At 39.5% G+C, this 26,206-nt stretch overlaps 1 protein-coding gene across 1 annotated transcript in view; it reads right to left on the minus strand.

The window, feature by feature from the left end:
- Positions 1-26,206, minus strand: part of C5H4orf50 (chromosome 5 C4orf50 homolog) — a 67,556-nt gene that overhangs the window by 33,206 nt on the left and 8,144 nt on the right. The window contains exons 4-11 of the mRNA XM_039542653.1: positions 24,696-24,825; positions 23,457-23,596; positions 16,913-19,459; positions 15,507-15,608; positions 13,198-13,344; positions 9,056-9,217; positions 4,929-4,985; positions 4,290-4,472 (exon numbers count right to left, since the gene is read on the minus strand). Of these exons, the coding sequence (XP_039398587.1) occupies positions 4,290-4,472; positions 4,929-4,985; positions 9,056-9,217; positions 13,198-13,344; positions 15,507-15,608; positions 16,913-19,459; positions 23,457-23,596; positions 24,696-24,825 (3,468 nt within the window). The remainder of the gene's footprint in view (positions 1-4,289; positions 4,473-4,928; positions 4,986-9,055; positions 9,218-13,197; positions 13,345-15,506; positions 15,609-16,912; positions 19,460-23,456; positions 23,597-24,695; positions 24,826-26,206) is intronic.

Here is a 26,206-nt window from a genome sequence, read left to right on the forward strand (position 1 = left end):
GCCCCAATTCAGCACAACACTTAAGCACATGGTTAACTTTAACCATGTGACTAGCCCTAGTGATGTGCATAAGCCCCTTGCTGCACTGGGAACTGTACTAACTCAAATGAAGTGGAGAATCAAAGCTAGCACCTTAAAAAGGGATCTAAAATAGCTTTTCTATGAACCACACTGTTATAATTTTAAAGTCTGATATCTCCTGAACCACAAAAACTAAGTACAAATTGTTTGTGGGCCTTAGACTTCAATGGGTTTAGGATCAGCCCTTATATCACTGCAAAACCTTGAATTCCAGCTCCCCAATAGGATAAACAAGGTGTGTTGAGGCCTGATAAGTTTCAAGATATCAGGCCTTAAATTAATCTCTGGTCAAGAAATGAGTAAAATCAATTCTCTATCGGGAATCTTAGGAGGGGGAACTCTGTCTATGTGGGGGTTTTCTATAGCACCCTTTGAAATGCTGGGGATGATTTATGAGGAAAGAAGGAAATGTTTGGGTTAGATTCCTTTCTGATTGATTGTTTAGTGGCAGTTTGAAAGCTGGTCGTAGCTTTGGAATGTTAGAAATAGTTTTTGCTGAGAACAGTAGTGACAAAATGTCAGTGAAATGGTCAAAGATGCAAAATAAATTCAATTTACTATAGGACTGCGTTATTAGTTGATTATGAAAATCAAAAATGTATCACATGGATATAAATGAACGCTCTCTGTCTCCTCAGTCACTGCAATCATTATTTGTTAAATTATGAATTAATTTAGGCTCCAATTTTGCTTTGTAATCTACTAAATTGGCACATCTGCACCTGTACAGAGTTCCATTGCTACAGACTGGAAGCCCTTGGGAGCAGATATCCTCTCTTTTATTTGTCTGTTAAGTCGCATGAACAAGTATAATCTATCACAGGATATATATATATTTATTGAGCCTGATCCTGCTGACAGCGAGGCCAATTACAAAACTCAATCCATTATTTTTATGCTGGTACCTATATTTATTGAACATTTCTGAACACATAACTGGGTAAACATGTCTTTCAGCACTGTATTTTTTAATACAATTGATTGGCTTTTCCATGGCGCTCATCCACAGCAATATCTGAACACCTCACAAATATTAATTAATTTGTCTCCCCAACAGCTAACTGGGAGCAGTGAAAGGTTACCTGCATTTTAGATGAGGAACTGAGGCAGACAGAGAATAAGTGACTTGTCTAAAGTCAGACTCAAAGCATAAGGTAGAACCAGGAACAGAGCCCAGACTAATTCTTCAAGTACAACACCACTCTTCCATCTCACATTAACTTTGAGAATAAATATTTTCCAGGATAGAATGTAATCACTCCACTTGTCATGTAAATTAGTGATTAATCTCTTTCTAGTTATAAGATTTTTGTGACGATAGATTAAAAGAACAAAGTTTACCAATTAAAACTCTGTTCAAGTTTTTGCATACAAAATTACAGTACACACAAACACAGAGAGAGAGAGAGAGAGAGAGAGAGAGAGAGAGAGAGTAGCTGAATGATAAACCTGGTTGGTTTTGGGGAGTACGGGAAAGTGAAAACTCCAAAAGATTATGGAACCAAATGACAATCTTAAATCACTTTCCTAATTGTAGTAGTTAAACTGAACACAGTTTTGAGTCTTATCAAGACCCCAATGTACAACTAACATACAATTAACTCACTCTTTTAACAAGATACAGAAGCAAGTATTATTTCTGGCAGCTCTTAAAATGTAATGGATTAGAACAACAAACAAACCTCTTCAGTGCCATATGAAATACAATGAAACATGCAGAAAAACACACCAACATAACCTTATGGTCATACTTTGCCATAAGTTATTGTGTTGCCTTTCCCTGAATGGCACTACATTCCAAAACCCCATACAACTTCATGTTGTTTATATATGTCTGAGCACAGCAGGAGCTAAGAAAGTGCTTTAGAAGCATGAAACAAGTAGTTCTTATTGCATATGTGTGTCGCTTCTGCTCTTGAGTTTCTTGGTGCAATTTGTCTGCCAAACAAATGAAGTACAGTACTGAGAAAAAGCCTTTCCTCGGTCAATCTCTTAATGGACACTCCTAGCAGAAAGGCCATTTAATAATAAATACTTTAAAAATGTAATTAAGTTTTGTTGCAAACAGGCATATCTGCAGTAACCTGGCATATATCCATGCTGAACCATCTCTGTTCCTGCTGGTAAATAAACTAGAAGTTCATAAGTGAAAAATGAATAAACTTTCTAGGAACCAGTCCTGCAATGCTACCCTCAGTATAATGCTGGGAGGCTTTGGAGAAAAAATAGGGCACCATATATCTTTCATCTTTAATTTGTATTAATATTATCTACAGGGTAAGCACCTCAATTTTACAAAACACTCTCTAACCCAAATGTCTTTATTCCTCCAGCTATACAGTAGGCTTCTGTATGAGGCTACCTAATGTTATGAATCCTGGCACTTACCAAAAGTATTTGAGAGACAAGGTGTGGGAGGTAATATCTTTTTATTGGACCAACTTCTGTTGGTGAGGGAAACAAGCTCTCGAGCCACACAGAGCTCTTTGTCAGACCTGACCCATCTTGTCTCTAATATCCTGGGATCAACACAGCTACAGTCATTCTGCATAGAACTGCATTACCCAGTTCTGAGGATAAAGGAAATTGAAATCCAAAATTAAAAATTGCGCTGTACGACAAGTGTGCCAGCTCCAAGATGTCTTGTTTGGTGCAGTTCTTCAGGAACAGCTTCTTTGGAACCTTGCACGCAGACCCCAGATAGTTATGCAGTTAGTGCTTCAGTTGCTTACAACATAGCTGAAATCCAGCTTCACACAGTATTGTCTCCATCATTCTCTTCACCTTCACTCTTTGCTTCTCCTTTGCCAGACAGAATTTGAAGTCATAATCTCTTTGGCAGTCAGTGTATTACTGGCCAGGGCAATCCCCCGGGCATGAAGCCAGAGTTACAGTATCTCCATTTGGAGATTTCTTCCCTATCCCCAGCAGTCCTGGATCAGTTGCTGAGCAAATGCTGGCTGGATTTGTTCAGAAGTGCCACTGTCACAGCAGAGGTAGAATAAACACTGAATGCTGAGCTGTTACTTTTCCATCCTTTTCTCTATTATGTTGCAGCCAGCATAAAACTGGAGGAACACAATGGTGAATCAGCCTCAAAATGTGTATATTTGACAAGGCGGAAGCACAGGAGATTTGAGGATGGCCGCCAGCCAAGACCCAATAAAGGGTAGGTTGGACACTAGGGTCAATGGAGCATTAAAAGAAATGAGAACAATAAATCAGAGTGAAATAAATTTACCTTCAGCCCAGCCGTATGTTCCATGCTCTTCAAAGGAAGGATTTCAAGAAGTGTGGAAGGAGGGTGAATCCATTAAAGATTGTGAAGCCCTTTGAGATCTACTGATTAAAAGCACTATATAAGTGCTAGATTTTATTATTTATGATTATATTATAAGTATTAAACTGAGGACAGCTGCTCCAGTGCTCTGGAACACAGAGTGCTCATTCCACTAGGGCACTCACAGGCAGAAGTGGTAGCATGTAAACAAATAGCTTGGCAGCCACACTTTCAAACGTGACCTTCAGCACTCAAGCCGTCACTGTTTCAGTAAAGGGAGTAACCTACAAATTTGACCTCAGACCCACTGCCCCTCACCAAGGATTTGGTGCAATAAATAAGTTGAGGGGAGCTACTGGAGGCATACTACGTTCAGGCTGAGGAGGGCGCGGGAAAACAGGAAGAAGAGCAAAGGAGGACGAGAAGAATGGAGGCAGGATGGGTAATTCTCCACTCTATTAACAACAGTTTTCAACATCAGCGGTTATGTACTTTTTTGGGGGTAGTCTTCACCTAGCCTAGCACAAGGTGTATCCCATCACAAGCTTACAGTGATGCCTCACTTCTTATCACAAAATAGAAAATCTATATTTGGAGATGGGTGAAGAAGACATTTTAGGGAATTTGAGCATATTATGTCTATTACATCTTCACCTCACAGTCTTATGGGTGGCAGACATACCATGTGACCTCCTCCAGAGACGACAGCCCAGTCTACAGCAGGGGTAAATTGGCATAGCTCCACTGATTTACCACAACTAGGAATCTGGCCCCATATATTTTCTGATAAATGATACTTTGGGCCCCCCAGCATTGGTTTAATAAAAGTCAGTAACATTTAAGAATACACATTTCACCATCTGGCTACATACATTTTATACAGAGTGCAGGTATTGACTGGTATGATTGGGAATTTGTATGCACTTACCTCTCGATTGCATACAGATGTAAAGGTGGTAGTGTACTCTGCAAGCGCCATGTCATTCACCAAATTCTTTGCCTCTTCATTGAAAATGGAATCCATAATTCCATGCCTGTGAAATTCCCTGACCAGCTGGGTAATCAAGCTGTTTCTTTCGTGGCATTTCCGGACAAGGCAAGCCAGCTTAGCCTATGTAGCGTAACAACAGACAAATAGACTTCAGTTCCCCAGTGTATTTATATTTTTTGTCTAATCTGACTAAGCAGATTTTGATATCAAGGTTTAAGACATTGCTCATATTCCTATATTTCTGAGCCATCAATCTCTGCAGCATCACAACCGCAACCAACACATGCAGGTAACTAGTAATGGATAGTTCAGTTCTCTGTGTACTAGTTCCCTCTGGTGGCAAGATGAACAGCAATAGTAGCAATGATACCAGCTTCCCCTCCTAACTCCAGGCCTGCAGTCCAATTAAAGTCAAATGGCTAACATTCAGGAGGGTCTTCCTGGAAACAGGCATACCACACACTACAGAAAGAGTGTGGCTACGTATACTGTTACTAAGAATAACCAAATTAAGCTTGCTTTGTAATCAATGAAAAAGATCAGAGATGCTGCAACAGTTTCAGCAAAATACATTACCTTGAGCGGAGCTACTGTCAGGTCAGTTTCAGTCTTTCTTTTCTGAAGTTCCTCAGTCTAAATGAATGAAAAACATTTTGTACTCAGTTATTCAAGATTCCCTTTACAATGTTTTGGTAGTTTAAGGAGCTCCTTTATCACTGGCCACCTCAGGTTACTTAATCACAGCAGCACCACATTAAAAGCCTTATTCTGGTATCCATCATTATGCATGCATCTCTTCAGGTACCCTATGAATCTTCTATCCCGCTTCTCCAGAAAGTAGTTTCCCTTTTTCTCATCTATAATGTGTGGTAACATGCCGGAACTCAGGAGGGATTTTCTCCATGAGCATTTGATGACAGATTTCAAATGTGTGCATAGAAAAAAACCCATACTCTGCACTCACCTGAGGTGGTGAAGGTACAACTTTCAAAGATATATGTACAAGATTGCATACTGTACAGCCTAGGATAACAATGTTTATTGCTTTTAGGAAATCTGCTTTCAGATCTCTAGGACAAAAGCACCCACTATTTTCAAAATATAAAATCAGCTTCATATTAATAACTTAGAATTACACAATAAAATATGGATTTCTTTATGTTCATGTGTATATATTTTATTTGACTGATAATGATTTGCATTTATATAATGCAATTATGACATACATTGTGTGTGCACATGCACACATAAAATAATTATTGCATGAGAACAAACATGCTCATGCTGGAAGTGCTCACGATGCCATTTTACATTATTATTTGTGGGTTTGGGAAGGAATATAGTATGTAGCAGAAAAGAAAGAATTTTTTAAATTGTATTATGATTGGGGGAGCAAAGAAGGGGGCCAGGGAGAGATCCTTTCACTGGACACACTTCATTTATGTTGAAGCAAGAAGTGAAATGCCAAGATGGTGAGGTGGAGCAATTAACTTTGGTACAAAGATCTTTATTTCATCCTGTATTCTGTTGCTCAACTTTGACATGTTGCACTGATAGTGAGGCTGATAAACCCTGCAGGCATGAGTCAGAGATGGGTGTAGGCAAGTAGTAAAGGATAATAAGTAGGCCACAATTTCAGCAACAGCAAGGTGGGCAACTGGTGCATCTTCTACAGGGCCAGCTCCAGGAACCAGCGGAGGAAGCACGTGCCTGGGGTGGCACATGCTAAGGGGCGGCATTCCGTCTATTCTTCGGGTGGCACAGTCTGAGCATTTTTTTTTTTGCTTGGGACAGCAAAAATGGTAGAGCCGGCCCTGATCTTCTGCAAGGTGTTGAAGGGGTCGTTGCCATTGCTGTGAGATACAACTCTAAACGCTGCCCTAAATGGATAGTTGGGAGGATGACCTGGGAGCTGTGTCTGCTCCTCCTGCTGTTAGGCAGAACTCTTTTGCCACTCTGACTACTCCTGCTGTTGAACGGGATCATCTATTGACAAAGCCCATTATCCTGGAGTGAACCAGGCAACCCACCTAGAACCCAGCGTGACCTCTGAACGATGGCCACTCCCATCTTCATTTATGTTTATTTGCTTATATTGGTTATTTAATGTGTGTGGGGGGGGGTTAAGTGTAAAAGGTTTTTTTAAAAAATAAAGTAAAATAAAAATAAATTAAACTAACATAACTAAAACCCAAACAAAGCAACTAAAACTCTAGCAAAGCATCAGGAGATTTCATTCTAAAGGACATATCCGCAGGCTTCATCAGAAGTATAGTATGGCTCCCTTTAGTTGTTCAGTCATCAATTCTGTTTTCAGAATAGTGAACAACAAAACCACCTTCTATTTAAGCTATTGGCTTTTGGCTTATTATATTTTTTAGTTAAAGTTTTTATATGGTGAATATTATTCAAAAGGCAAGGAGTTACCACACAGTGGTGTCTGTAATGTGAACATATTCTCCTGCACTTAGGAACAGGAAATAACTGTGGCATCTCAGATGGCACTGTGTGGTAACTGGGGGCAGATGTAGACTTTTTAATGTGACCACTGTGTTGTTAATTCACACCTTCTTGGTGCACTGCTGGGTTGTCCAAGAAGTAGGGTGACCAGACAGCAAGTGTGAAAAATCAGGACAGGGCATGGGGGGATAACAGGCGCCTACATAAGACAAAGCCCCAAATATTGGAACTGTCCCTATAAAATTGGGACATATGGTCACCCTACAAAAAGGAAATATATTGTCTGCAGCACTCTGCCTGCCCTCAGCAGAAAGACAGCAGAAGCTGAACTTGTCTAGGCACTTAACAGTGAGGTAGCTGCAGACTATACTGGTGATAAGGAACTAAAAGTTATGATCATTAATAACTTGTCTCTGAACCTCCAGTCATCAAACATAGTAGATCTTCAAAAGATGAGATATGATGAGATATGGAACTGTGGCACTCCTTGCCTGAGGAGGTTGTGAAGGCTAGGACTATAACAGGGTTTAAAAGAGAACTAGATAAATTAATGAGGATAGTCCATTAATGGCTATCAGGGGCGGCTCTAGGTATTTTGCCGCCCCAAGCACGGCAGGCAGGCTGCCTTCAGCGGCTTGCCTGTGGGAGGTCCCCAGTCCTGTGGATTCGGCGGCATGCCTGCGGGAGGTCCGCCGAAGCCACGGGACCAGCAGACCCTCCGCAGGCATGCCGCCGAAGGCAACCTACCTGCCGCCCTCACAGCGACTGGCAGAGCGCCCCCCGTGGCTTGCCGTCCCAGGCACGTGCTTGGCGTGCTGGTGCCTGGAGCCACCCTGATGGCTATTAGCCAGGATGGGTAAGGAATGGTGTCCCTAGTCTCTGTTTGTCAGAGGGTGGAGATGGATGGCAGGAGAGAGATCACTTGATCATTACCTCTTAGGTTCACTTCCTCTGGGACACCTGGCATTGGTCACTGTCGGTAGACAGGATATTGGGCTGGATGGACCTTTGGTCTGACCCAGTATGGCCATTCTTATCTTCTTATGTGCAGTGCCACTATAATCATATGCATCAGAAATGAGCACACCTAATTAGAAGATAACTTTTATACTGTGTTATTGGGCATAACTTTTGCAGTTGGATTGGCTTTGAGAGTATGATCCACTGGGTTTGACACAATATTTTAGTTTCATGTTCTTTCCCTCACCAGGACAGAGAGCAGAGGCTACAGCTTTTCACCACAGCTGCCGCTGTGAGGAATAACTCCTAGGTGGTTCTACACTGAGGCTACCTCCCCTTTCACGAGGGGTGTGGGGAAGGGGAAGATGAGGGAAAGAGATTTTCCCCAGTGAATGCCACATGATTTGCTGTTAACATTTTGGCAACACTGATCATGCCCCATTTAGGGCAAACTGTTAACACTAATCAACTTGCCACGGGAATTTCTCAGATAAGTGGCACTGAACAAAAATTTGATGACACACAAAAACAATTAAGGCCTGTCTATGCTTAAAAGTGTTGCTGCTTTTACTATGCTGTTATAATTAAAGCAGCAAACCCTCCTCCCCTAGTGTAAGCACAGTTATAAATGTGCTTATACCAGCATAGTTTATTCTGGTTTGGTGAAATGAAATAAGCTATACCATTATAAAGTAGCTTCTACAGGTATAACTGCATCTACACTAGGCTTCTATCAGCATAAATATTTGAATAAAAAATAATCACACTCCTAACTGACATAGTTATGCTGGGAAACTTTTTAAGTGCATACAAGGTCTAATACCTTGAACAAAAGAAATGCTGGTGGATCTTGGCACAACTTTGATAGACTTTGCTAAGTTTTGTAGTCTTGTACAGCATCTATATATCACAGTGATGGGAATTTTAGAAATCCAGACATTGGAGAGAGGAGAGCAAGATTCCCCAGAGAAAAAATGTGGATGCCATTTTGCCTGCAGTTAGGCTACAGGAATTATAATGGAATTTGGCAGCAGCCTTAACCATGGAAAGACTATCAATCTTTCCATGTCAGCCACTCAGACATTTTACCGTCATCTTTTCTCTCCCTTCAGATGATCAGCTTTATGTAGCTGCACTGCACACACCATTTTATTGCCCTTATAATCATTCCTTAGAAAGAAGAATATTTTGGTCCTTTCATGTCAGAAGAATAAAGTGGAATCAGCAAGCTAAGCCCATGTTAGTCCACTCAGTTAAGCACATAACAGCCAGCTTTATTATACCTTTTCACACAGCTGAGCCTGAAGGCGTTCCACTTGGTTTTGCAAGTCTTGAAACTGACTTTGTAATAAAGTCTGGTCTCTTAGTTGGGATTTCAGGGTCCGCACTTGCTGTTCTAATCGCTTATTGGCTATTCTATCCTCTTTCAGTTCTTCAGCTTCCTTCTGTGTGTATTCAAGAAAACAAATATACATATATATTTTAATCTATAAACTCATAAAACTATTCTTAGTACAGAATACTAAAAGAATACCCAAAATCTGTCAATCAAAATGTGCACTCACCTCATAAGTCAAAATTATTTTTTTACCTTTAAAGCCAGTGTAGGTGTATAATTAAAGTATCATAAATATATTAACGCCTGTCAAACAACAAAGTTAAAGCACCTTTGGAACAATGAATTCACAACACCCTTGTGAGACGGCTATAAAAAAATACCTATTTCACATATGGGAAAACTAAGGCACAGACAGTTTAAATGAAACCAGAAGAACTTCCAGAGTAAATATAGTATTGTTCATAGGTTTTTAAGGCCAGAAAGGATAATTTATGATCATCTGAATAACCTCCTGAGTAACAAAAGCCATTGAAATCACCTGTTATGGGGTAAGATTTTCATAACGGCTCAGCTCCCATTTAAACCCCCAGATTTTCAAAAGGCTCAGCATCCAGCAGCTCCCACTGTGAAACCTATGGCCAGATTTTCAAAATATCACACCACTAACATGCTGAAGTTTTAAAAAAAATATTGGGCACATCATTAGTTCTCTAAATGAGAGCTAAGATCTTCTGAAATATCTGGCCGTGATTATGCCTACTGAGCAGTTCTGAAAAAACTGTCACAAGATTGGAAAGGGAGCATGTCTAGTGGTTAGAGCACAGGACTTGGAGTCAGAAGTTTTATGTGGGCTCTGCCATTGATGTGCTATAGGACCTTGAGCTTTCCTCTCCTATAAAATGATTACCTCCTGTATGGCAGCTCAGTGCCCCATATCAACTTACTGCATGGTGATGCAGAAAATCTTATATCTGCACTCAGTACTCGAGTTAATATCACGAAGTGTGCAGACTCTGAGGTAAGTGATAAACTTCAACCAGTGCTTTCTGTAAGCAACAAACACTCATTTAAGAGCAAGCTGACAAGCAATCCTAGCTATATGCCTGAGATATCTTATCTCTCTCATCTAGACCACTAAACACCATCGCATCCTGCATCTGCATTAAAGGCTGTGAGATAGGGTAGCTTAGCACTGAAATTAAGCTATAGTTATTTATTGCAAATTGATTATGTAACTATCTTCCTGGGGTGAAGTGCGATCTTTTGTCTATGGTGGCAACCAGACATGCCAAACCCAGGAACAAAACGCAGAAATTGGGCTTGTTTTTGGCTTAATTGGCTTGTGAGTTGCTTGTTGGCTAGTTTTTTGGCTTGTAGCTTGTAGCTTCTTTTTTTTTTAATCAGCTCCCAGCAAGCAGAGGTAAGTGGGGGAGAGAATCAGGGGTGCACAGCGAACCCACCACAGTCCCAGACTGCACGCCGGGGGGGTGTCTAGTCACATAGTGTTGGGGTTCTTAGGGATTGGTTTGTTTTGGCCTTGTTTTTAAATGGGATTAGCTTGATTTTTGGCTTATTGTGAAAGTCAGGGTGCTTATTTACTGCATGAAAGTTGGCAACTGTGATAGTAACTTACTGTAAATACAGCTGCAATCCTCAGCCCAACAAGTTACAATCAGCAGGGGAGATATGCCCAGACAAGCAGCTCATGGTAGTCACAATGCCAAAACTCTTACATTTGTTTGTTTTAATTAAGAGATGACTTTCTTCCAAGAAAATTCAGATCACTTTCTTCACATTGCACAAAAAGTCATTAATATTTAGAGCTTCATGGCTATAAAAAGGTTTCTTGTAAAACGGAAAATTCAAACAGAAGCAAATTGAGACTAGAACACTTATTAAAATAAACTCACTCTGTATCTCAGCAATAGAGCCTTGGCTATTGTTAAGATAGTTTGTGTATAATAAGAGCTTTTCTCCCTTTCAGTTCAGTTTCCGCTTTTGTTTAATCTTGACAGCGAAGTCAATATCCTGTGTTTAAGGCATCACAGACTCTTGCCATGGAAATAATTGCGGTGTCACGTACATCATAAGGGAGCAAACTCTGCCTTCAGATGTATGTTTGTAGCCCCTTTGATCTCAGTGGGAGCCGGGTATGTACATCCAAGAACAGAATTTGATCTCACTACTTGTTTGAGTTGGACAAAGAGAGGGACTCTGAAAGGGGAAGGGGAAGCTATTGCATAAATGAACATCAGTAATTAGCAAACACTAAAAAAATGTATGAAAGCAGGACAAGATCAGCAATGAAGATATTTAAGGCTTGGTTTCAGCAACTTGTCAGGCATTAACATATTATTGGGCGGGAAGACCAACAAATTAGAAAGTGTGTTTACTAAGGAATGCTGCTACATGGCTGGCGATCACATGGTCACCAAAAGTGTCAGTGGCAAGATAATATTGCCAATGACAAAGACTGAACATCCAGATAGACTGTCTTAAGGACCTAGCTAGAGATGGATCTGGGTAGCACTCAATCTGCAAGGAGATTACGTCTCTTTGGGATTTGCCTTGATGGTGATATTTATTTGAAGGTGTTCCTCAATACAAATGTTTATTTAAAACTTTGTCCATAGCACTTGTTGCAATGCTGAATGAGCACCTCATGAGCATTAACTTACCTTCATGACACGCCTGTGAAGTATGGAAATATTACTTGAAGGGCTGGTTTAAAATTTTCCATCCAAACTGGTTTTTGATGGAAAATTGGATTTTCAACTAAATGAAAGTTTTCAAGAAACAATTCTGCTTTCTTCAAAGTTTTTGATCTTTCATCAAAAAACTAACCCCCTGAAAACCAAATAGGTTTTGGTTTAAGGACAAAAACCAAATTATTTAGATTCAGATATGCCACATGCCTCATGGGAGATGAATTTCAGTTACTTCGTGTCTCTATTCTCCTCTATGAGCTGGGCTCTCCTAGACTACATCTCCCACAAGTCCCGTGACACAAAGAGGGGAGACTGTGGTGTATCCTGGGAGATGTAGACATGCCAGGGAGCTGGATCATAGAGGAAAGTGGAAGCATGATCAGCTCTAATTACTACTGCATCTCACCATTGAGGGACTGAGGCACAGAGGAATTAAGTGACTTGCCCAAGGTAAACAGGAAACCGTGGCAGAGCCAAGAAAGAGAATCCACATGTTCTGAGCTCCACTTTAGTTCCTCAATCTCTTATCAAGTCCCTGTATAAATCTGTTTTTATATTTATTTTGCTTGAATTTTCATTTACTTTTATTATATAATTTCTGCTGTTTACTTTTTTTAACTATATAATTGAGGATACTGGTCAATGGAGTTACTCAGGATTTATGCTGGTTGAACTGAGAGCAGAATTTGGTTCAGCGGTTCCTATCGTTCCTTTTAAGATTGTTTCTCAACTCCCCTGAACTGGTATGTATTCACCCCAAAGTTCAATATGTAAATGTAAAGGATTCCATAAAGCCTAGCTGGCATCATGGCAAAACTCCCATTGACTTCAATAGGGCCAGGATTTCACCTAATGTGTCCAAATACCAGAACTGATCTTGAGAGATGCAGAGCATCCATATCTCAGTGGGATTTGTGGGTACTCAGCACCTTCCAAGATCAGGTCGAACAACGGTAGTAATGCCAACAGCAGCAGCACTCAAATACCCCTGTGGAGTGAGAAGACAGCAGCCAGGCAAATAACCAGGGTTCATCACATAATGCATAATGGTGAGGAAAGGGGAAACTTTAGCCAAGGACAGCAGGGTGATCCCTGTTATAAAAAAATATGTGAATTCTTTAGTGTCCCTGCAGAGCAAAAAGACTTTGCTTTTAAAGTTGTCATCTACAATATGCACAGTAAACTGCTCAACAGTCAATTCATCTATTTTGGAAAGGTGGAATCATCCCTGCCTGGATTTGAACCTCTGCTTCCAGTAAATCTAGGAGTTTCAGGCTTGTTTCAAAAACTGTTATTCTGAACACTAACCCATCTTCCGCATCCAAGTTGTCTTCCTCCAAGGAGTAATTTTTTTCCTCCATTCCACTTACATACATACCATTAATTGGCAGCACTGCTTTCTAAGCCTTTCCCCGCCATCTGCTAGTTTAAGTTGATGTAATTCAGAGAGTGTCTGTGTCAACTGAGTTCTGACCTCTTCATATCTTGCTTCCACAAAGCCAAGTTCTCGGTACCACTTCTGAGCCTACCAGAGAAAAGGAATGAAAAAATAAAATTACAGACAGTACTTAATATCACGTCCCAGTATGTACTTACAACCAATGATTCTGATCTTGCGGACACCAGCTTTACACTGATGTAACTCTACTGAATTAAATGGAATTAGACCACGTAAAGCTGGCCTCGCAACCAAAACAGAACCAGGCCCTTGGAATAAATCCTAAAAGAACATTATCCATCTGGAGCACATGCACTGGAAAACTCTGAGTGAAGCTCAAAAACTGATATACACAGTATTTCAAAGTATCTTAAGTGAAAATCAAACTAAAAGTAGGATTTTATCAGCAGGAAAAAATAAGATAATGTTGCATTAAAAAAACTGGGAATGGGGAATACAAAGGGAAAAAAATCTGTCTGTTTTTGCATTATTTCCATGATGCATTATCATAGATTCCACCATTAATTGTAATTTTGAAAATGTAATTGCAGGATGGCATGCTATTAAGCAGGCGTGGCCAATCTGTGGCTCCAGAGCCACATGCGGCTCTTCAGAAGTTAATATGTTGCTCCTTGTACAGGCACCGACTCCGGGGCTGGAGCTACAGGTGCCAACTTTCCAATGTGCTGGGGGGTGCTCACTGCTCAACCCCCTGGTTCTGCCACAGGCCCTGCCCCAACCTCACCCCTTCCCACCCCCTCCCCATAGCCTGCCATGCCCTCGCTCCTCCCCCACCCCCCAGAGCCTCTTGCATACCACAAAACAGCTGAAGGAGGGAGGGGGAGGCGCTGATTGGTGGGGCTGCCGCTGGATGGGAGGCACTAGGAGTGGGGGGCCGAAGAGCTGATCAGGGGCTGCTGACATATTACTGTGGCTCTTTGGCAATGTATGGTGGTAAATTCCGGCTCCTTCTCAGGCTCAGGTTGGTCACCCCTGCTATTAAGCATCTGACTATTCTGCTACCCCTTTATATGTAAGACCTCAAGTCTTCTTCCTTCTGACTGTTTGAAAACAAAGGCTACACCTTCTTCTAATTTAACAAAAGAAGTTTTTTGAACTTTTATAAATAAAAGAAAATGTTCAAAGGACCAAAGTTGGTCAGGTAAAGAGCCAGTTACTGGGACAGTCCTTTCACATGCAATCTAAAAGTTATTGGTCACCATCTGAACAGACAAATGCATGAACAGCATCACTCATTCAAAGCCATAAAAAACAACCACTTCTTCTCTTCCTGAGAGAAATGAGTTTATCTTTAAAACATTTTTTTTAAATAAAACTTTCATGGAACTATCCATACATAAATGTACCACTATGCAATCTTATTACTGTTAACCTTTCCCTTGCTCACCATGTCTGCTTGTTACTATGAGTTATTGCACCAGGTCTAAAATGATTTATGCCAACACCTGTTTTGCAGCAGCTAGGAAATGCAAACTTGCCATCAAGCTTTGGAGAAATATATTCCCATTTAGATAATAGATAATGTGGTTTGGTTTTGCAACAGGAAAAGACGAGGAACACTGAAGTTGGTCTGTTATGAAACTCAAGAAGAAGTTTCCTTTACTTGGAGTTAGGTGGGTGATCTTTGGCATTGTGATTCAATTAGATGGCTGCACACACCAAAACGTAGACTTCCAAAGGCAAGGGTACTCATTCAGTGAAGATTATTCCATAATATGGAACTTCATGGTTACTGTGTGGCCTGTGAGTGGACACGGCAATTTGTTTCTCTTTATCCCTTGGTAAAGGAAATGCTTTATGTGTGCCTCAGGTTTTCCATGTTTCTGTTTCTTGAATAAACCCTTTTTATTTGAAAACTGGAAACTTTGCATTTAGCACTGTCTTAATCATCAGAGTTTCTAAGTTACCACAACCATTCATATTTACCTTTCCTAACCGGGGCGGGGGGGGAGCTCTGCCCAGAATCTAGACGATAGACTCTTTGTGCAAGAGTCTCCTTATTAAGCACTATCTGTTGTGACTCTGATAAGGGAATGCAACTGTAATTCAAATTCTGACCAATAATCAATGACTGTGCAAGTCATCACTTAACTGGAGGCATCAAAGAGACACAGGTTGGTTCTCTAGATCAGAGACTTTTTCCTTTTGTAATTCTTTTGAACACTAGTGGAAACACGAAAAGTATGAGAAGAAAACAAGAAAAGGATTTGCTTCAAATTGGAGAGTACCTCTTTTTTGGCCTTTTCTAATTCCCCTTGTTGTATTTTTAGTTCTTCCTTTGACCTTTCCAGTTGTTCTTGCATTGCACTGTAGCTTTCAGAGGTGCTGCCCTGGATAAAGGGCAGAAAAAGAAACAAGTCCCTTCATGCATGTAAAGTAACACACAACTTCCTAAAGGTGTGTGAGAATTATCTCCAGCTCATGAAAGGAGGGCTTTAATTTAGGAAATGTAAGAGTAAGCTAGGTATGGTACTTCCATCTCTGTGTACTGGGGGTCAAATCAACAGCAAAAAGGAGACTTAAGATTGCCTTAAGGAATCAGCAAAGGATTCTCCTAGTGTACATTGGCTGCTCTTGGCCCCTTGACACAATGGAAGCCCTGAGCCAGGCTGGGGTGGGGTGGGTGTTGTGTCGAGGACAGGAATCTACTTGCTTCTTCTATTGCCCTCTTCTCTCCAGATGTGCTGAGCACTGCTCTGTTGCAAGTAGGGATTTAGCCCTGTGTCTTTTGCAGTATCTCAGGGCAAACTCAACATCGTTTGGATTCCCTTTTTAAAGAGATACAGACACTTCATGCAAAACTATCTGAGAACATTTTGGACCCGACTCACCAGTACATTTACTCCTATTTTAATGGGGTAAACTTGAGCCAATGTGGCAAAATAATTCTGCTGGTTTATAGTTTCTAGGGAGGTTTTTTATTTCTTATTTTTTCATTTAAATGACTAAGAACATTTGCATGAAAATAAGATCTTAGAGATAATCCTCAGCGGCAGTCAAATTCTGTGAAGAACCATTAAGGAACAAAGATCCTGTGTTCAGGCAAATATCCCTAGCAATCAAAATAATGAAGAGCAACACACACTTTTTTTTTCTAAATGTGAACATTTTTCACAGTTTGCCATAAGACATCACTGCTAAGGGACCCTAAACATTTCATTCCTATGGAATATGTACATGGACAGAAGAGCTGGGAGGGAACTGGATTTCCATTCTGAAATGGAACAGAGCCAAAAAATTTCAAAATTTCCTGTGAAACAAAATTCTGAAAAAAAAATCAGCTTGATCTAAATGCTTAGCTGTGATAGAACTGAAATGTCTCATTATGAATTTCAAGTTTTAAAAGGTCAAAATCATTGTTTTTATATATTTTTTTAGTTCAAAAAGTAATTTCAAAATGAAAAAATCAAAATATTCTGTTCTGACAATGTCAAAAAGGCAGGACATTTTGACATTGAAATGCTTCATTTGGTCAAAAATCAATGTTTTTAACAAATCATTTGTTTCAGCTAAAATTTTCCAACCAACTCTAGTGTAAATAAAGTGGCTTTCTACACTAGCAACTCTGACATTTGTGAAAAGAATGCATTTTTATCATAAAAATTGACAACTGGCCCATCTGGGTTCATTTTACCTTTGCAGATTCTTGTTCCATATTCTCCAGCACTTTAACACAACATTCAGAAAAACTGTTGCTTGATATTTTGTCTTCTGTTTCAAAGGCTAACTTTGTCACCTCCAGTCTCTCAGAAGTCTTTTGGGGCACCCTGGAGATCATAATGTTTTGATCACCCAAAAATGCACTTATCCCAACATTACTAAAATGGCATTTAGAAGTCTCAGTGTTTTTAGAACATCCCACTTGACAATATCCTTTAATGCTACCAATATCCTCTTCCAAACAGATTTCTTTATCTTTTCTAGTGAGATAGTTTGAGTGTTCTATAACTTGAATTCCTTTTTCTTTAGTCTGTATTTTACCAGAAGCCATCTCTGTTTCCTTTGCTTGCATTCTATGTGGTAGACTCTTATTTTCTTGCTTCAATCTTAACAACTTTCCTTCCATTCCAGAAATTTTATCTTTTATCAGCTCTTCATAGCTGATTCCAAGAGCAGACATTATTTCCTTCAGTTCATTGTTTTCTTGAAGAATGTTCTCAATCACTTTCTGAGATTCTAGAAGCTGTTCAGAACTTTCCCTGTGGACTCCATCCATATCATTTTTCAGTATATGTTTTTCCTCTTGTAGATCAGAAATTGTTTGGTAGCATTTGGTTTTGCACTCATTCAGTTCAGAAATCATTGTCATGTATTTATCTTGTTCACATTTCAGCTCACTCAAACTTCCCAATAAAGTTTCTTTGTCTCCTTCTAGTTGAGATATTATCTGTAAATTTCTCTCTCTCTCTTCTTCCAGTTCTTGAGTTTTTCTTATATATTTTTCTTTGTCTTGTAATAGTTTAGCTATTTCTCTGAAAAAGCTATTTCTCTCCTCTTTGAGACCAGAAAGCAGCTGGAAATATTTAATCTTCTTTTCATCAAGAGCTACAATTTTCTTGAGAAATTTATTTGATTCCATCACTGGTATTTCTTTTTCAGAATTTCTATCTTCCTCTTTAACCAGGTCAGAGACGTTCTTGGAAAGGATTTCAGTCTCACCCAAGAGAACACAAATCGCTCCTGGGCACCTAAAATTCTTTTCTTTTGAAACACTGTTATAACATTTACCATATATTTCCTCCTTGGCTAATAACTTTTGGGAAGAGTCAACATCAATTTCATGTACTGTTAATATGTTTCGAGAATATGCATCTATCTCCTCTTCTAGTGCACACATCTTCTGATAATATCTATCATTCTCTTCCTGTAACATGAGGAGTTTCTGTGAGTAACTCCCATTCTCTTTCATCAGTGCAGATATTCTTTGAGAATATATATCCACTAACTTCTCTAACTTATCTATTTCCAGGGTATATTCATTGTTTTCTGCTGCTGCTGATAGATGACCATGTTCAGAATATTCTTCCTCTAGTGCTAACCCTTTATTTAAGTATAAATTTCTCTCTTGTGCAGGAGACAATATATTCAGTGGATACATATACTTATCTTCCTTCAGTGCAGATAGTTTTTGAGAGCATTTACTATATTCCTCTATCTGACGAGTCATTTGTTTGCATGATGACTTATCCTCATCTTCTCGTTCATACAGTTTCAAACATTGCTCTCTCTTTTCTTTCAGTTCAACCCTTTTTTGTACACACACTTTTATTTGGTCAGTTAGATTCTCAGGTTGTTTACCCTTCTCTTGTGTCACAAAAATGTTATTTTCTAGGCATTTTCTGTTCACTTCATCAAAGGTACAGATTGCTAAATGTTTTCCATGTTCATCCTTAAGTTCAGAGTTCTCTTGGGGATATCCCTCTAATTCCTTGTGTAGGACAGACAGGTTTTGGTCACCTGGAATGCTTGCTGTATGAAATGTTGGTTCTGCTTCTTGCGCCGCAGTTTCAGCATGTGCAGCTTTGTTGGCTTTTTCAGAAATGCAAGTTATTGTTCTGATTTGTGCTTTCTCATCCCTTTTTTCTTCTCGCTGAGATTTCTCTGGACCATTTCTACTTTGATTTTTTCCATCATTTATTTCTTTATTTGAGTTTTTCTTTTCATCTGTGCTTTTTTGTATAGCTTTTTTATTTTGCAAACATTTTTCCATATAATCTTTTTCAACCTGGAGTTTGAAAATTTCAGTCTCAGTGTTAGCAACCTTTTCTTTTAGAGCTTCAGAATCTTTACCAGAAGAAACTCCTTTCACAACATGCAAGACACCATTAGAAAGACAAAAGTTATTATGATATGTCTGGTTGTAATTCAAATTCAGCATTTTGTTCACTGGGAAAACAGATTCTGATCTGACACATAAGACTCTGTGGATTTCAGGTTCTAGCAAGACAAACTGAGGCTCAATCAAAGTGGCAACCGTGAAGACAGGCAAAGGATTAGCTGGTTGATTTATAGATTGTTCCTTTAAGAGAAAGAAATATTCTTTTTCTTTGGTCCTCTTACTTCTCCCATCATTGCTTAGTCTCTCAGAGCAAGATAAGATTAGCTGTCTGTTTTTAAGCTGTCTTGGAGTACATCCAAACAACAGAGAAGCACCAGCTGATCTTTGTGCACCAAGTATGACCTGGTAATAAAGAAAAGAGAAAGTGTCTCAAATTGAAAAACATAAGCTATAAGGAAAGTTGCCATATTGCTATTTCATATATACTTGCCTTTTGACTTGACCATCTTGAAACATTTTAATACATATATATTGTTAGCCAATATCATATAATCTCTGAATGTCTTATACTCAAGCTAAGCTTTCTTGTGGAAATCTACTAGTAGTTAAAGTGTGGTAACCTCTGTTCTTTATATGTGTAGAATTATCAGAAACAAGATGTATGTGCTGTTAAGATTTGCCAAATAGGAATTGTGTGCTAGGTACAGTTAGTGTAAATGTCTCTATGGTCTACTCACATCTGGAATGTTATATATAAAACATAGATTTAAAAAAAAGGGTGTGTGAGGTCTGTGGAATCTGTGAAATTTTCTGTCATAAACGAGGGCAATATAAATATGGACAGAACTGAGTTCATAATTTGGAACAGAGTAATGATATACCTGCTGCAAGGCTCTGTTCCAGACTGGTAATGTATTAACCTTTCTGTATTGTGCTTATCCGTCTTTAATTAATAAACTAATTAATTAATTGAGCCCAGTTAACAGACCTCTTATCAATAAAGTAATTGAACCCTCAGTAATATTATTATATATTTCGCATATATTATTGAATGCAAAAAAATCCTTTGCCATGTAAACTTCCTTAACACGGGAAGCTAGAGAACCTAGAGAATTGTAATGAGATAGAGCTTTTCCCTTCTTGGCTGCTAGTTTAATCTAGCCCAGGCTGGTAAAGAATGAAAGTTGACATCCTTGTAAAGCTGTTGGGTAGCCAATGTGATGCAAGTTTGTTGTCATTAGTGAACACGGGTGAAATCCTGACTCCACTGAAGTCAATAGCAAAACTTCCATTGCCTTCAAAGGGGCCAGAATTTCAGCACAAGCATCTGAATCACATCTGTTACCACAACTGGCAAAAACTGATATCCTTGTCTGCAGACTCAGTAAAGACAAAGAGTCTTGAATGGACAAGGAGTTGAACCTCTAAGGGATCCCCGCCAAGTCTGGAGATGTCTGTTCACGTTCTGTGGAGAGTAGACTTCAGAAAGCCTTTCTCTTCTGCCTCCAGAGCTGTCAATGTGATACTTTTCATAAGCACAAAACTCACAAAATCCACATGAAACCTGCACTAAAAAGGTACTGCATAGTCACTGACCCATCAAGACAAGAGTCTTCTAACAATGGTGGAAATAATAGTAATTATATTTGTAAATTGTTTGTCTTTAAAGAAGTCCTTGAATAAAACCCATAGGGATAGTATTAGAGGGAAGGCTGACACTTCCCATGATAAGACCCCGTTTTCAGTTGCTTCATTCCAAAACTTACTTTAGACTGAAATTTTCTATGCTGGGTATCTGCCTCAGGCTGAATTATTCTTGAAAGTTTCAACCAAAACAGTTCCACCATTTTTGAGAATTTGGCAAGGGAAAAATACATTGCTTTTCCACTAAAACAATTATGGAAAACTTTTCTTTGAGAACCTCTAATGCCCCCATGCTTTGGAGCAGGGACTTGAAAGTGCACAGATGGGTGCCCTTTGTGTCAGGGATGTATCTTTTACTGTCCTTGTGAAAAACTACCCACATTTGGCTAAATTATATGTCTTTAAAAAAATCTTAGTTTGCACATGCTCAGGACAACTCAAAAGTCAGAGTCAGAGTTTAATGCCCGAAGGGACCACTAATCACCTAATATGACCTTCTGTGTATCATAGGCCACCAACATCACCCAGCACCCACACGATAAACCCAACAATTGAAATTTGACCAATGTATTTCAGCCCACAAGAGAACTCTTTTCTGCAACTGTTTCAGTTTTAATCCATTTTTCTTGAACATAGGTGACCAGACTTCTACACAGCATCCCAAATTAGGTCTTCCTAGATTGTCCATGCAACCTTAATTCAGCCTCCTCGTGTGTCTGCATTATGATACAGTATTTAATTACATGATTACATATTATTTTTTCCATAGGATCCCTGCCTCATTCAGGGTACAGGATAGACCTGTTCTGGGAATGAATGAGGGCTGATTAACTGTAGGAATTCCACCTCATTTGTTGCAGAAGTAGAAAGTTGTGCAATGAATGAGGTGGGAAATTGCAGGAAGAGAAAGGATGGTCCCAGGATTAAGGCAGTTGAATGGTTTCCGAGAGAATTAGATTCTATTCCTGCCTCTGCCACAGAGTTTGTACATTATGCTAGTCAAGTCACTTAAACCACATTTTTCACAGGCGATCACTGATTGTCTGGTCCTCTTTTTCTGAGCATCCAACTGGAGACCCCGGTGTAAGGGACCAGGGCATAGGTGTTCACACATCAGGGACAGTGGCAAGAGTTGGGGTCAAAGTCAGGCTGGGGTTGGATACTGTAAATCAGAGGTAGTACCAGGCTATAGTCAGGATGCAAGAGTCAAGATCAGAGTCAGGCTGGGATCAGAGGCCAGCAATCAAGATATGAGGTGAGGTCTGGAGAACCAGGAGGCCCGAAGTCTGTGTTATTGCCCAAACAACTTCCTAGGACACCCTCCTTGCTTAAATGGGTGGTCGGCCAATCAGAGGGCCACAGCTACTGTCACTCTAGCTGCCTTGGGCAGTACTTCCAGTGGCTCCTATTCTCCACAGTGCTCCCTGGGTGTGGCTCTGCATGGTCTCCCTGTGGCACTGTGAGACCATCAGTCTACCAGGCTCTGCAGACCCACATTAGAGTTCCTGCATCCTTACACCTCTGGGGCCTGAAGTGCTGAATTCATAGCTGCAAGTGAAGTCAATGGGAGCTGTGCTTTGAACATATAAAGTGCTAGATAATGCTAGGTACTCTGCAAAATCAGACTCTAGGAGTCTTAAATTGGGTACCCAAAATTAGTGGCTACTTTTCGCCTTAATCTTTTCTGTGCTTCAGTTCCCCATCTGTAAAATGGGGATAATACTATGGATATTGTGAAGATTAACACATTAACATTTGTGAAGTACTCAGATAAAATAATGGTAAGTATGGCTACTTTAAAGTGTAATTAGTGCAAAGGAAAATGACTGTTTGCTGACTATGTTTTGTCTACCCCACAGTAAATAGTTGTTTTCCAGGAGTCAGTTTCATATCTTTAGGATTGTTCTCACTATACACATTGTTATAAAAACAAGAAACTGTGGTATTAAAATGCAAATACATATTTTTTCATATATATATATATCCCTCTGGTGTCCTAGGTAACATTAGTACTATGCCTGTAAGAACTGACTGCATGAGTGAACTCACTATCATGAGTATAACTCCCTGTTGACTAGAAACACTGCAATGATGATCACTCTCCAATCGCTGGACAGAACAGACAGCCTTACTGCACTGTAAGAGCAATATTTGTTATCAAATGCTGTGTGAATTGTCCACTGATTTTCATAATATGCTAAGTACAACACTACAATCCCCAAGGTTTTATCAAAGTAACTTTTCTCTTTCTAAGCAAGGACATAACATAAGTACTTAGGATAAAAACCTACCCTTCCATATTCACTGTCGCTCTCTATTGCCTATTCTGCACTCGAACATTATGTGGAGTTCTCACTGCCATTGAAGGTGAAATCCTGGCTCCATTGAAGTCAATAGTAAAACTTCCATTGATTTCAATGGAGCCAAGACTTTACCCTGAACACAGAATATGTCATCAGGATCCACAGTAGAGATCCAAGAGCTGGAATTCATTATTTTATTATACAATCAGAAAATCTCTGTGTTATATATGCATAGTAATAATGTCTGTAAGGGGAAAATACCAACATGTAAATAGTAATTTTCTCGGTAGATCTGTCTTCACCTTAGAGCAAAATTTTGACAGCTTGTTCTGGAAGACATACTTGTATACTAATTCCTAAATTCACTCTGTCTGCTCCTTATTTATCTTGTGAGTCAAAGATAATGCTGTGCTTGCAAAGTTAGCAAAAAATAGCAACAACTTTCTTCTCACCTGTTCAGCGTCAGCTAGCCTGGGTTCTTCAACAATTTCCACCAAGGCACTGGAGCTGTGCTCTAAAAATGGTATGAGAAGTTCCTTTGGCAAACCCTCCACATTATTAAGCCAGCCATAGCCACATTCTGATGCTATCTCTGTTACGATAGAGCATTTGAAAAGGTGTAAGGCTGCTGAATGACGTAAGCCAAGTAACAAAAAATCTGGCATGAAGCATGAGAATGAAAAATATTGTAAGCTCTATACATGCAAAACCAATATGATATGAGATTAATCACACACATTTTGATGGGCAGATGAACACTGTGATTTGATAACAACATATACTAATTAATAATATTTACAATATAACCCCTTTTTCACAAACTAGTTGGGAATTGAGGAGTACATAAAATTGAAACTTTCATAAAATTGGACATCACAAAATTACAGTAGGTACGATGCATATGTTGCAGTATGGTACACTTTCTTTTTGTCCTTCAAATGAGTGCAAAGTAATTTCCAATGCACTGGAGGCATGAGAATGAGAAGGGATGTCAACTTGTTTATTATCAATATAACTTTCACTATGTGATTTTTCTTCCATCTAGAAAAATGGTTTGTATAACCGGCATTTATAAGATTGATGTTTGTAAAAACTGAGGTTGTACTGTAATAGTAATAAGTTCTTATGTAGGGTTTTTCATCCACAAATCGCAAAGTGCTTTACAAAAGGAGGTTAAGTGCTATCCACATTTTATAGATGGTACAGAGAAGTTATAGATGCGATTTTCAAAAACGGCCTACATTTGCTTCCATTGAAATCAACTGAAAAATTCCTATTGACTCCAATGGGAACAGCTGGGTGAATGCTGAGCTCTTTTGAGATCCAAGTGATCAAGACGTTAGTTTTGTATCTGATCTGAAAGACAATTCCTCCAGTCACACAGCACACACAAATACTGCACTGCAACACTGGTTCAGTAGTGACTTACAGGGAGACGTGTCTCGTAATGAATCACCTCTACAACTTCTTGCAGCTCCTAGGCTTTTCCTCAGAGGTCTCACATTCAAATACTACCAAAGCCCAACTCTCTTCAGCTTATGAGATATGTTGGGATCAGAGTTCACAATAGCACGGCAGCAGACCACATACATCTGATAAATCCAAACATCTCCTTAGACACATACAGATGCACCCCTTAATGAAACACTTCCATAACTAGTAGTGCATATGAAATAAAACAGAATTCCTACTTGTTGTTGTATGAGACTGTTTGGTATGTTGTAGAAAAGATGGAGTTTGACTAGCTTTGTTTCTGACTGGATCCAAGACTGCCTCCCTCTTCAGAGTTAGCTGCTCATCCTGGAAAAATAGGTCCGCATTCTTAATGGGGGAAAAATGGGGAAAGGAAAAAAATAGTATAATAAAACTATAAGTTTTAGTAATATATCACAAACTGCTGCACAATTTTCTTTATTGTGTTCCTTACATTTTTTTCCCAATCCCAAGTTCTCCTTCCCAACCAGTCAAACTTTGTAACAATAAATATTTTCTTTTCTATAGCACCTTCCAGCTAATGTTTTCGGCATGCTTTATAAATGTGCAAAGAAAGTGGAGGTTGGTATTAGCCTGATTTTATGCATGCGGAAACTATGGCACATGGCAGCTAAGGGACTTGCCCAAGTTCATAGCAATAGTTTGAAGGAGTTGGGAGTAGAACCCAGTTCTGTGACTCACAGTCCTGTAAAGACCACAAAGACCATTCTTCCTTTCCTAGATGTAAGAAACCATTTAATTATGCATTTAACTTGGAGGTCCCTGGTGTCAGCTGAGATGACAGCAATCGTACTAGTGCAGCTGAGGTGGTAAACCAGTAGCAAATTACTAACCCTAGGGAGGAAGGAGAGCATAGAAGGAATTGTGCCTTTCAGATCATGCACCCCTCGTGGCAGAGTACAACAGCAGAGGAGATCCATTTAAAGGACTTGCACAGGAGATAGGTATTGAAACACAGAAATTTCCATTCATTTCAGAACAGAAGTGTTCACAGATGTGTGTGACAATGCAGGAATTTTGAAGTTATTTGATAAATTCACAAAAATACATCAGACAACCTTTTTTTAAAAATTAAACCCTGTTTTTCTAAATTTCAGGGTGACTTTTCATGTCTAAACACCCCTAGGCAGTGTCACATTGTCCATACTTTATAAGGAAATAATCCAAAAGATAAGATGGCTTCACAGCAGTGATATAATAGAAAATGCTGTGACACCATAGATTGTTACATGAAAATATATATTATGGAATTACATTGCCTACCAAATCAATTCAGCTGTCCCCTCCCACATCCTTCTCCCTCATTCCATCCATTCACCTGGGCTCTGATCTTTATTTCTTGTGAATACCTAATTAACAAAGGAACTGATGTTTTCCGTCAGTTGCCTGTCAAAAATTTGTTGTTCATGTGCACACTGGGGAAAACGCAGCCGAGCTGAGCTCAGTGCCCTGCTCATATCTCTGAGAGTGCGCCATAAGAATCCAGACCTTTCAATGAGCTTTGCGTGATTACAATCTGGACCCACGTGGAGCTCACTGCAGGACCAGAGCCTAATTCAGTAATATTGCATGAAGCCGTTTAGCAACTAACTAGCTTTCAAGCATTGTAGACATGCCTATTGCTTGATGCTTTTACTGATAGCTTTACCATCCTTTATGCCTTACGATGATATATGTATGTAGGCACATTTCCTTTCTGAGTGGAGAA

Source organism: Mauremys reevesii, linkage group 5, assembly GCF_016161935.1.
Source record: "Mauremys reevesii isolate NIE-2019 linkage group 5, ASM1616193v1, whole genome shotgun sequence".
Lineage (NCBI taxonomy): Eukaryota > Metazoa > Chordata > Testudines > Geoemydidae > Mauremys > Mauremys reevesii.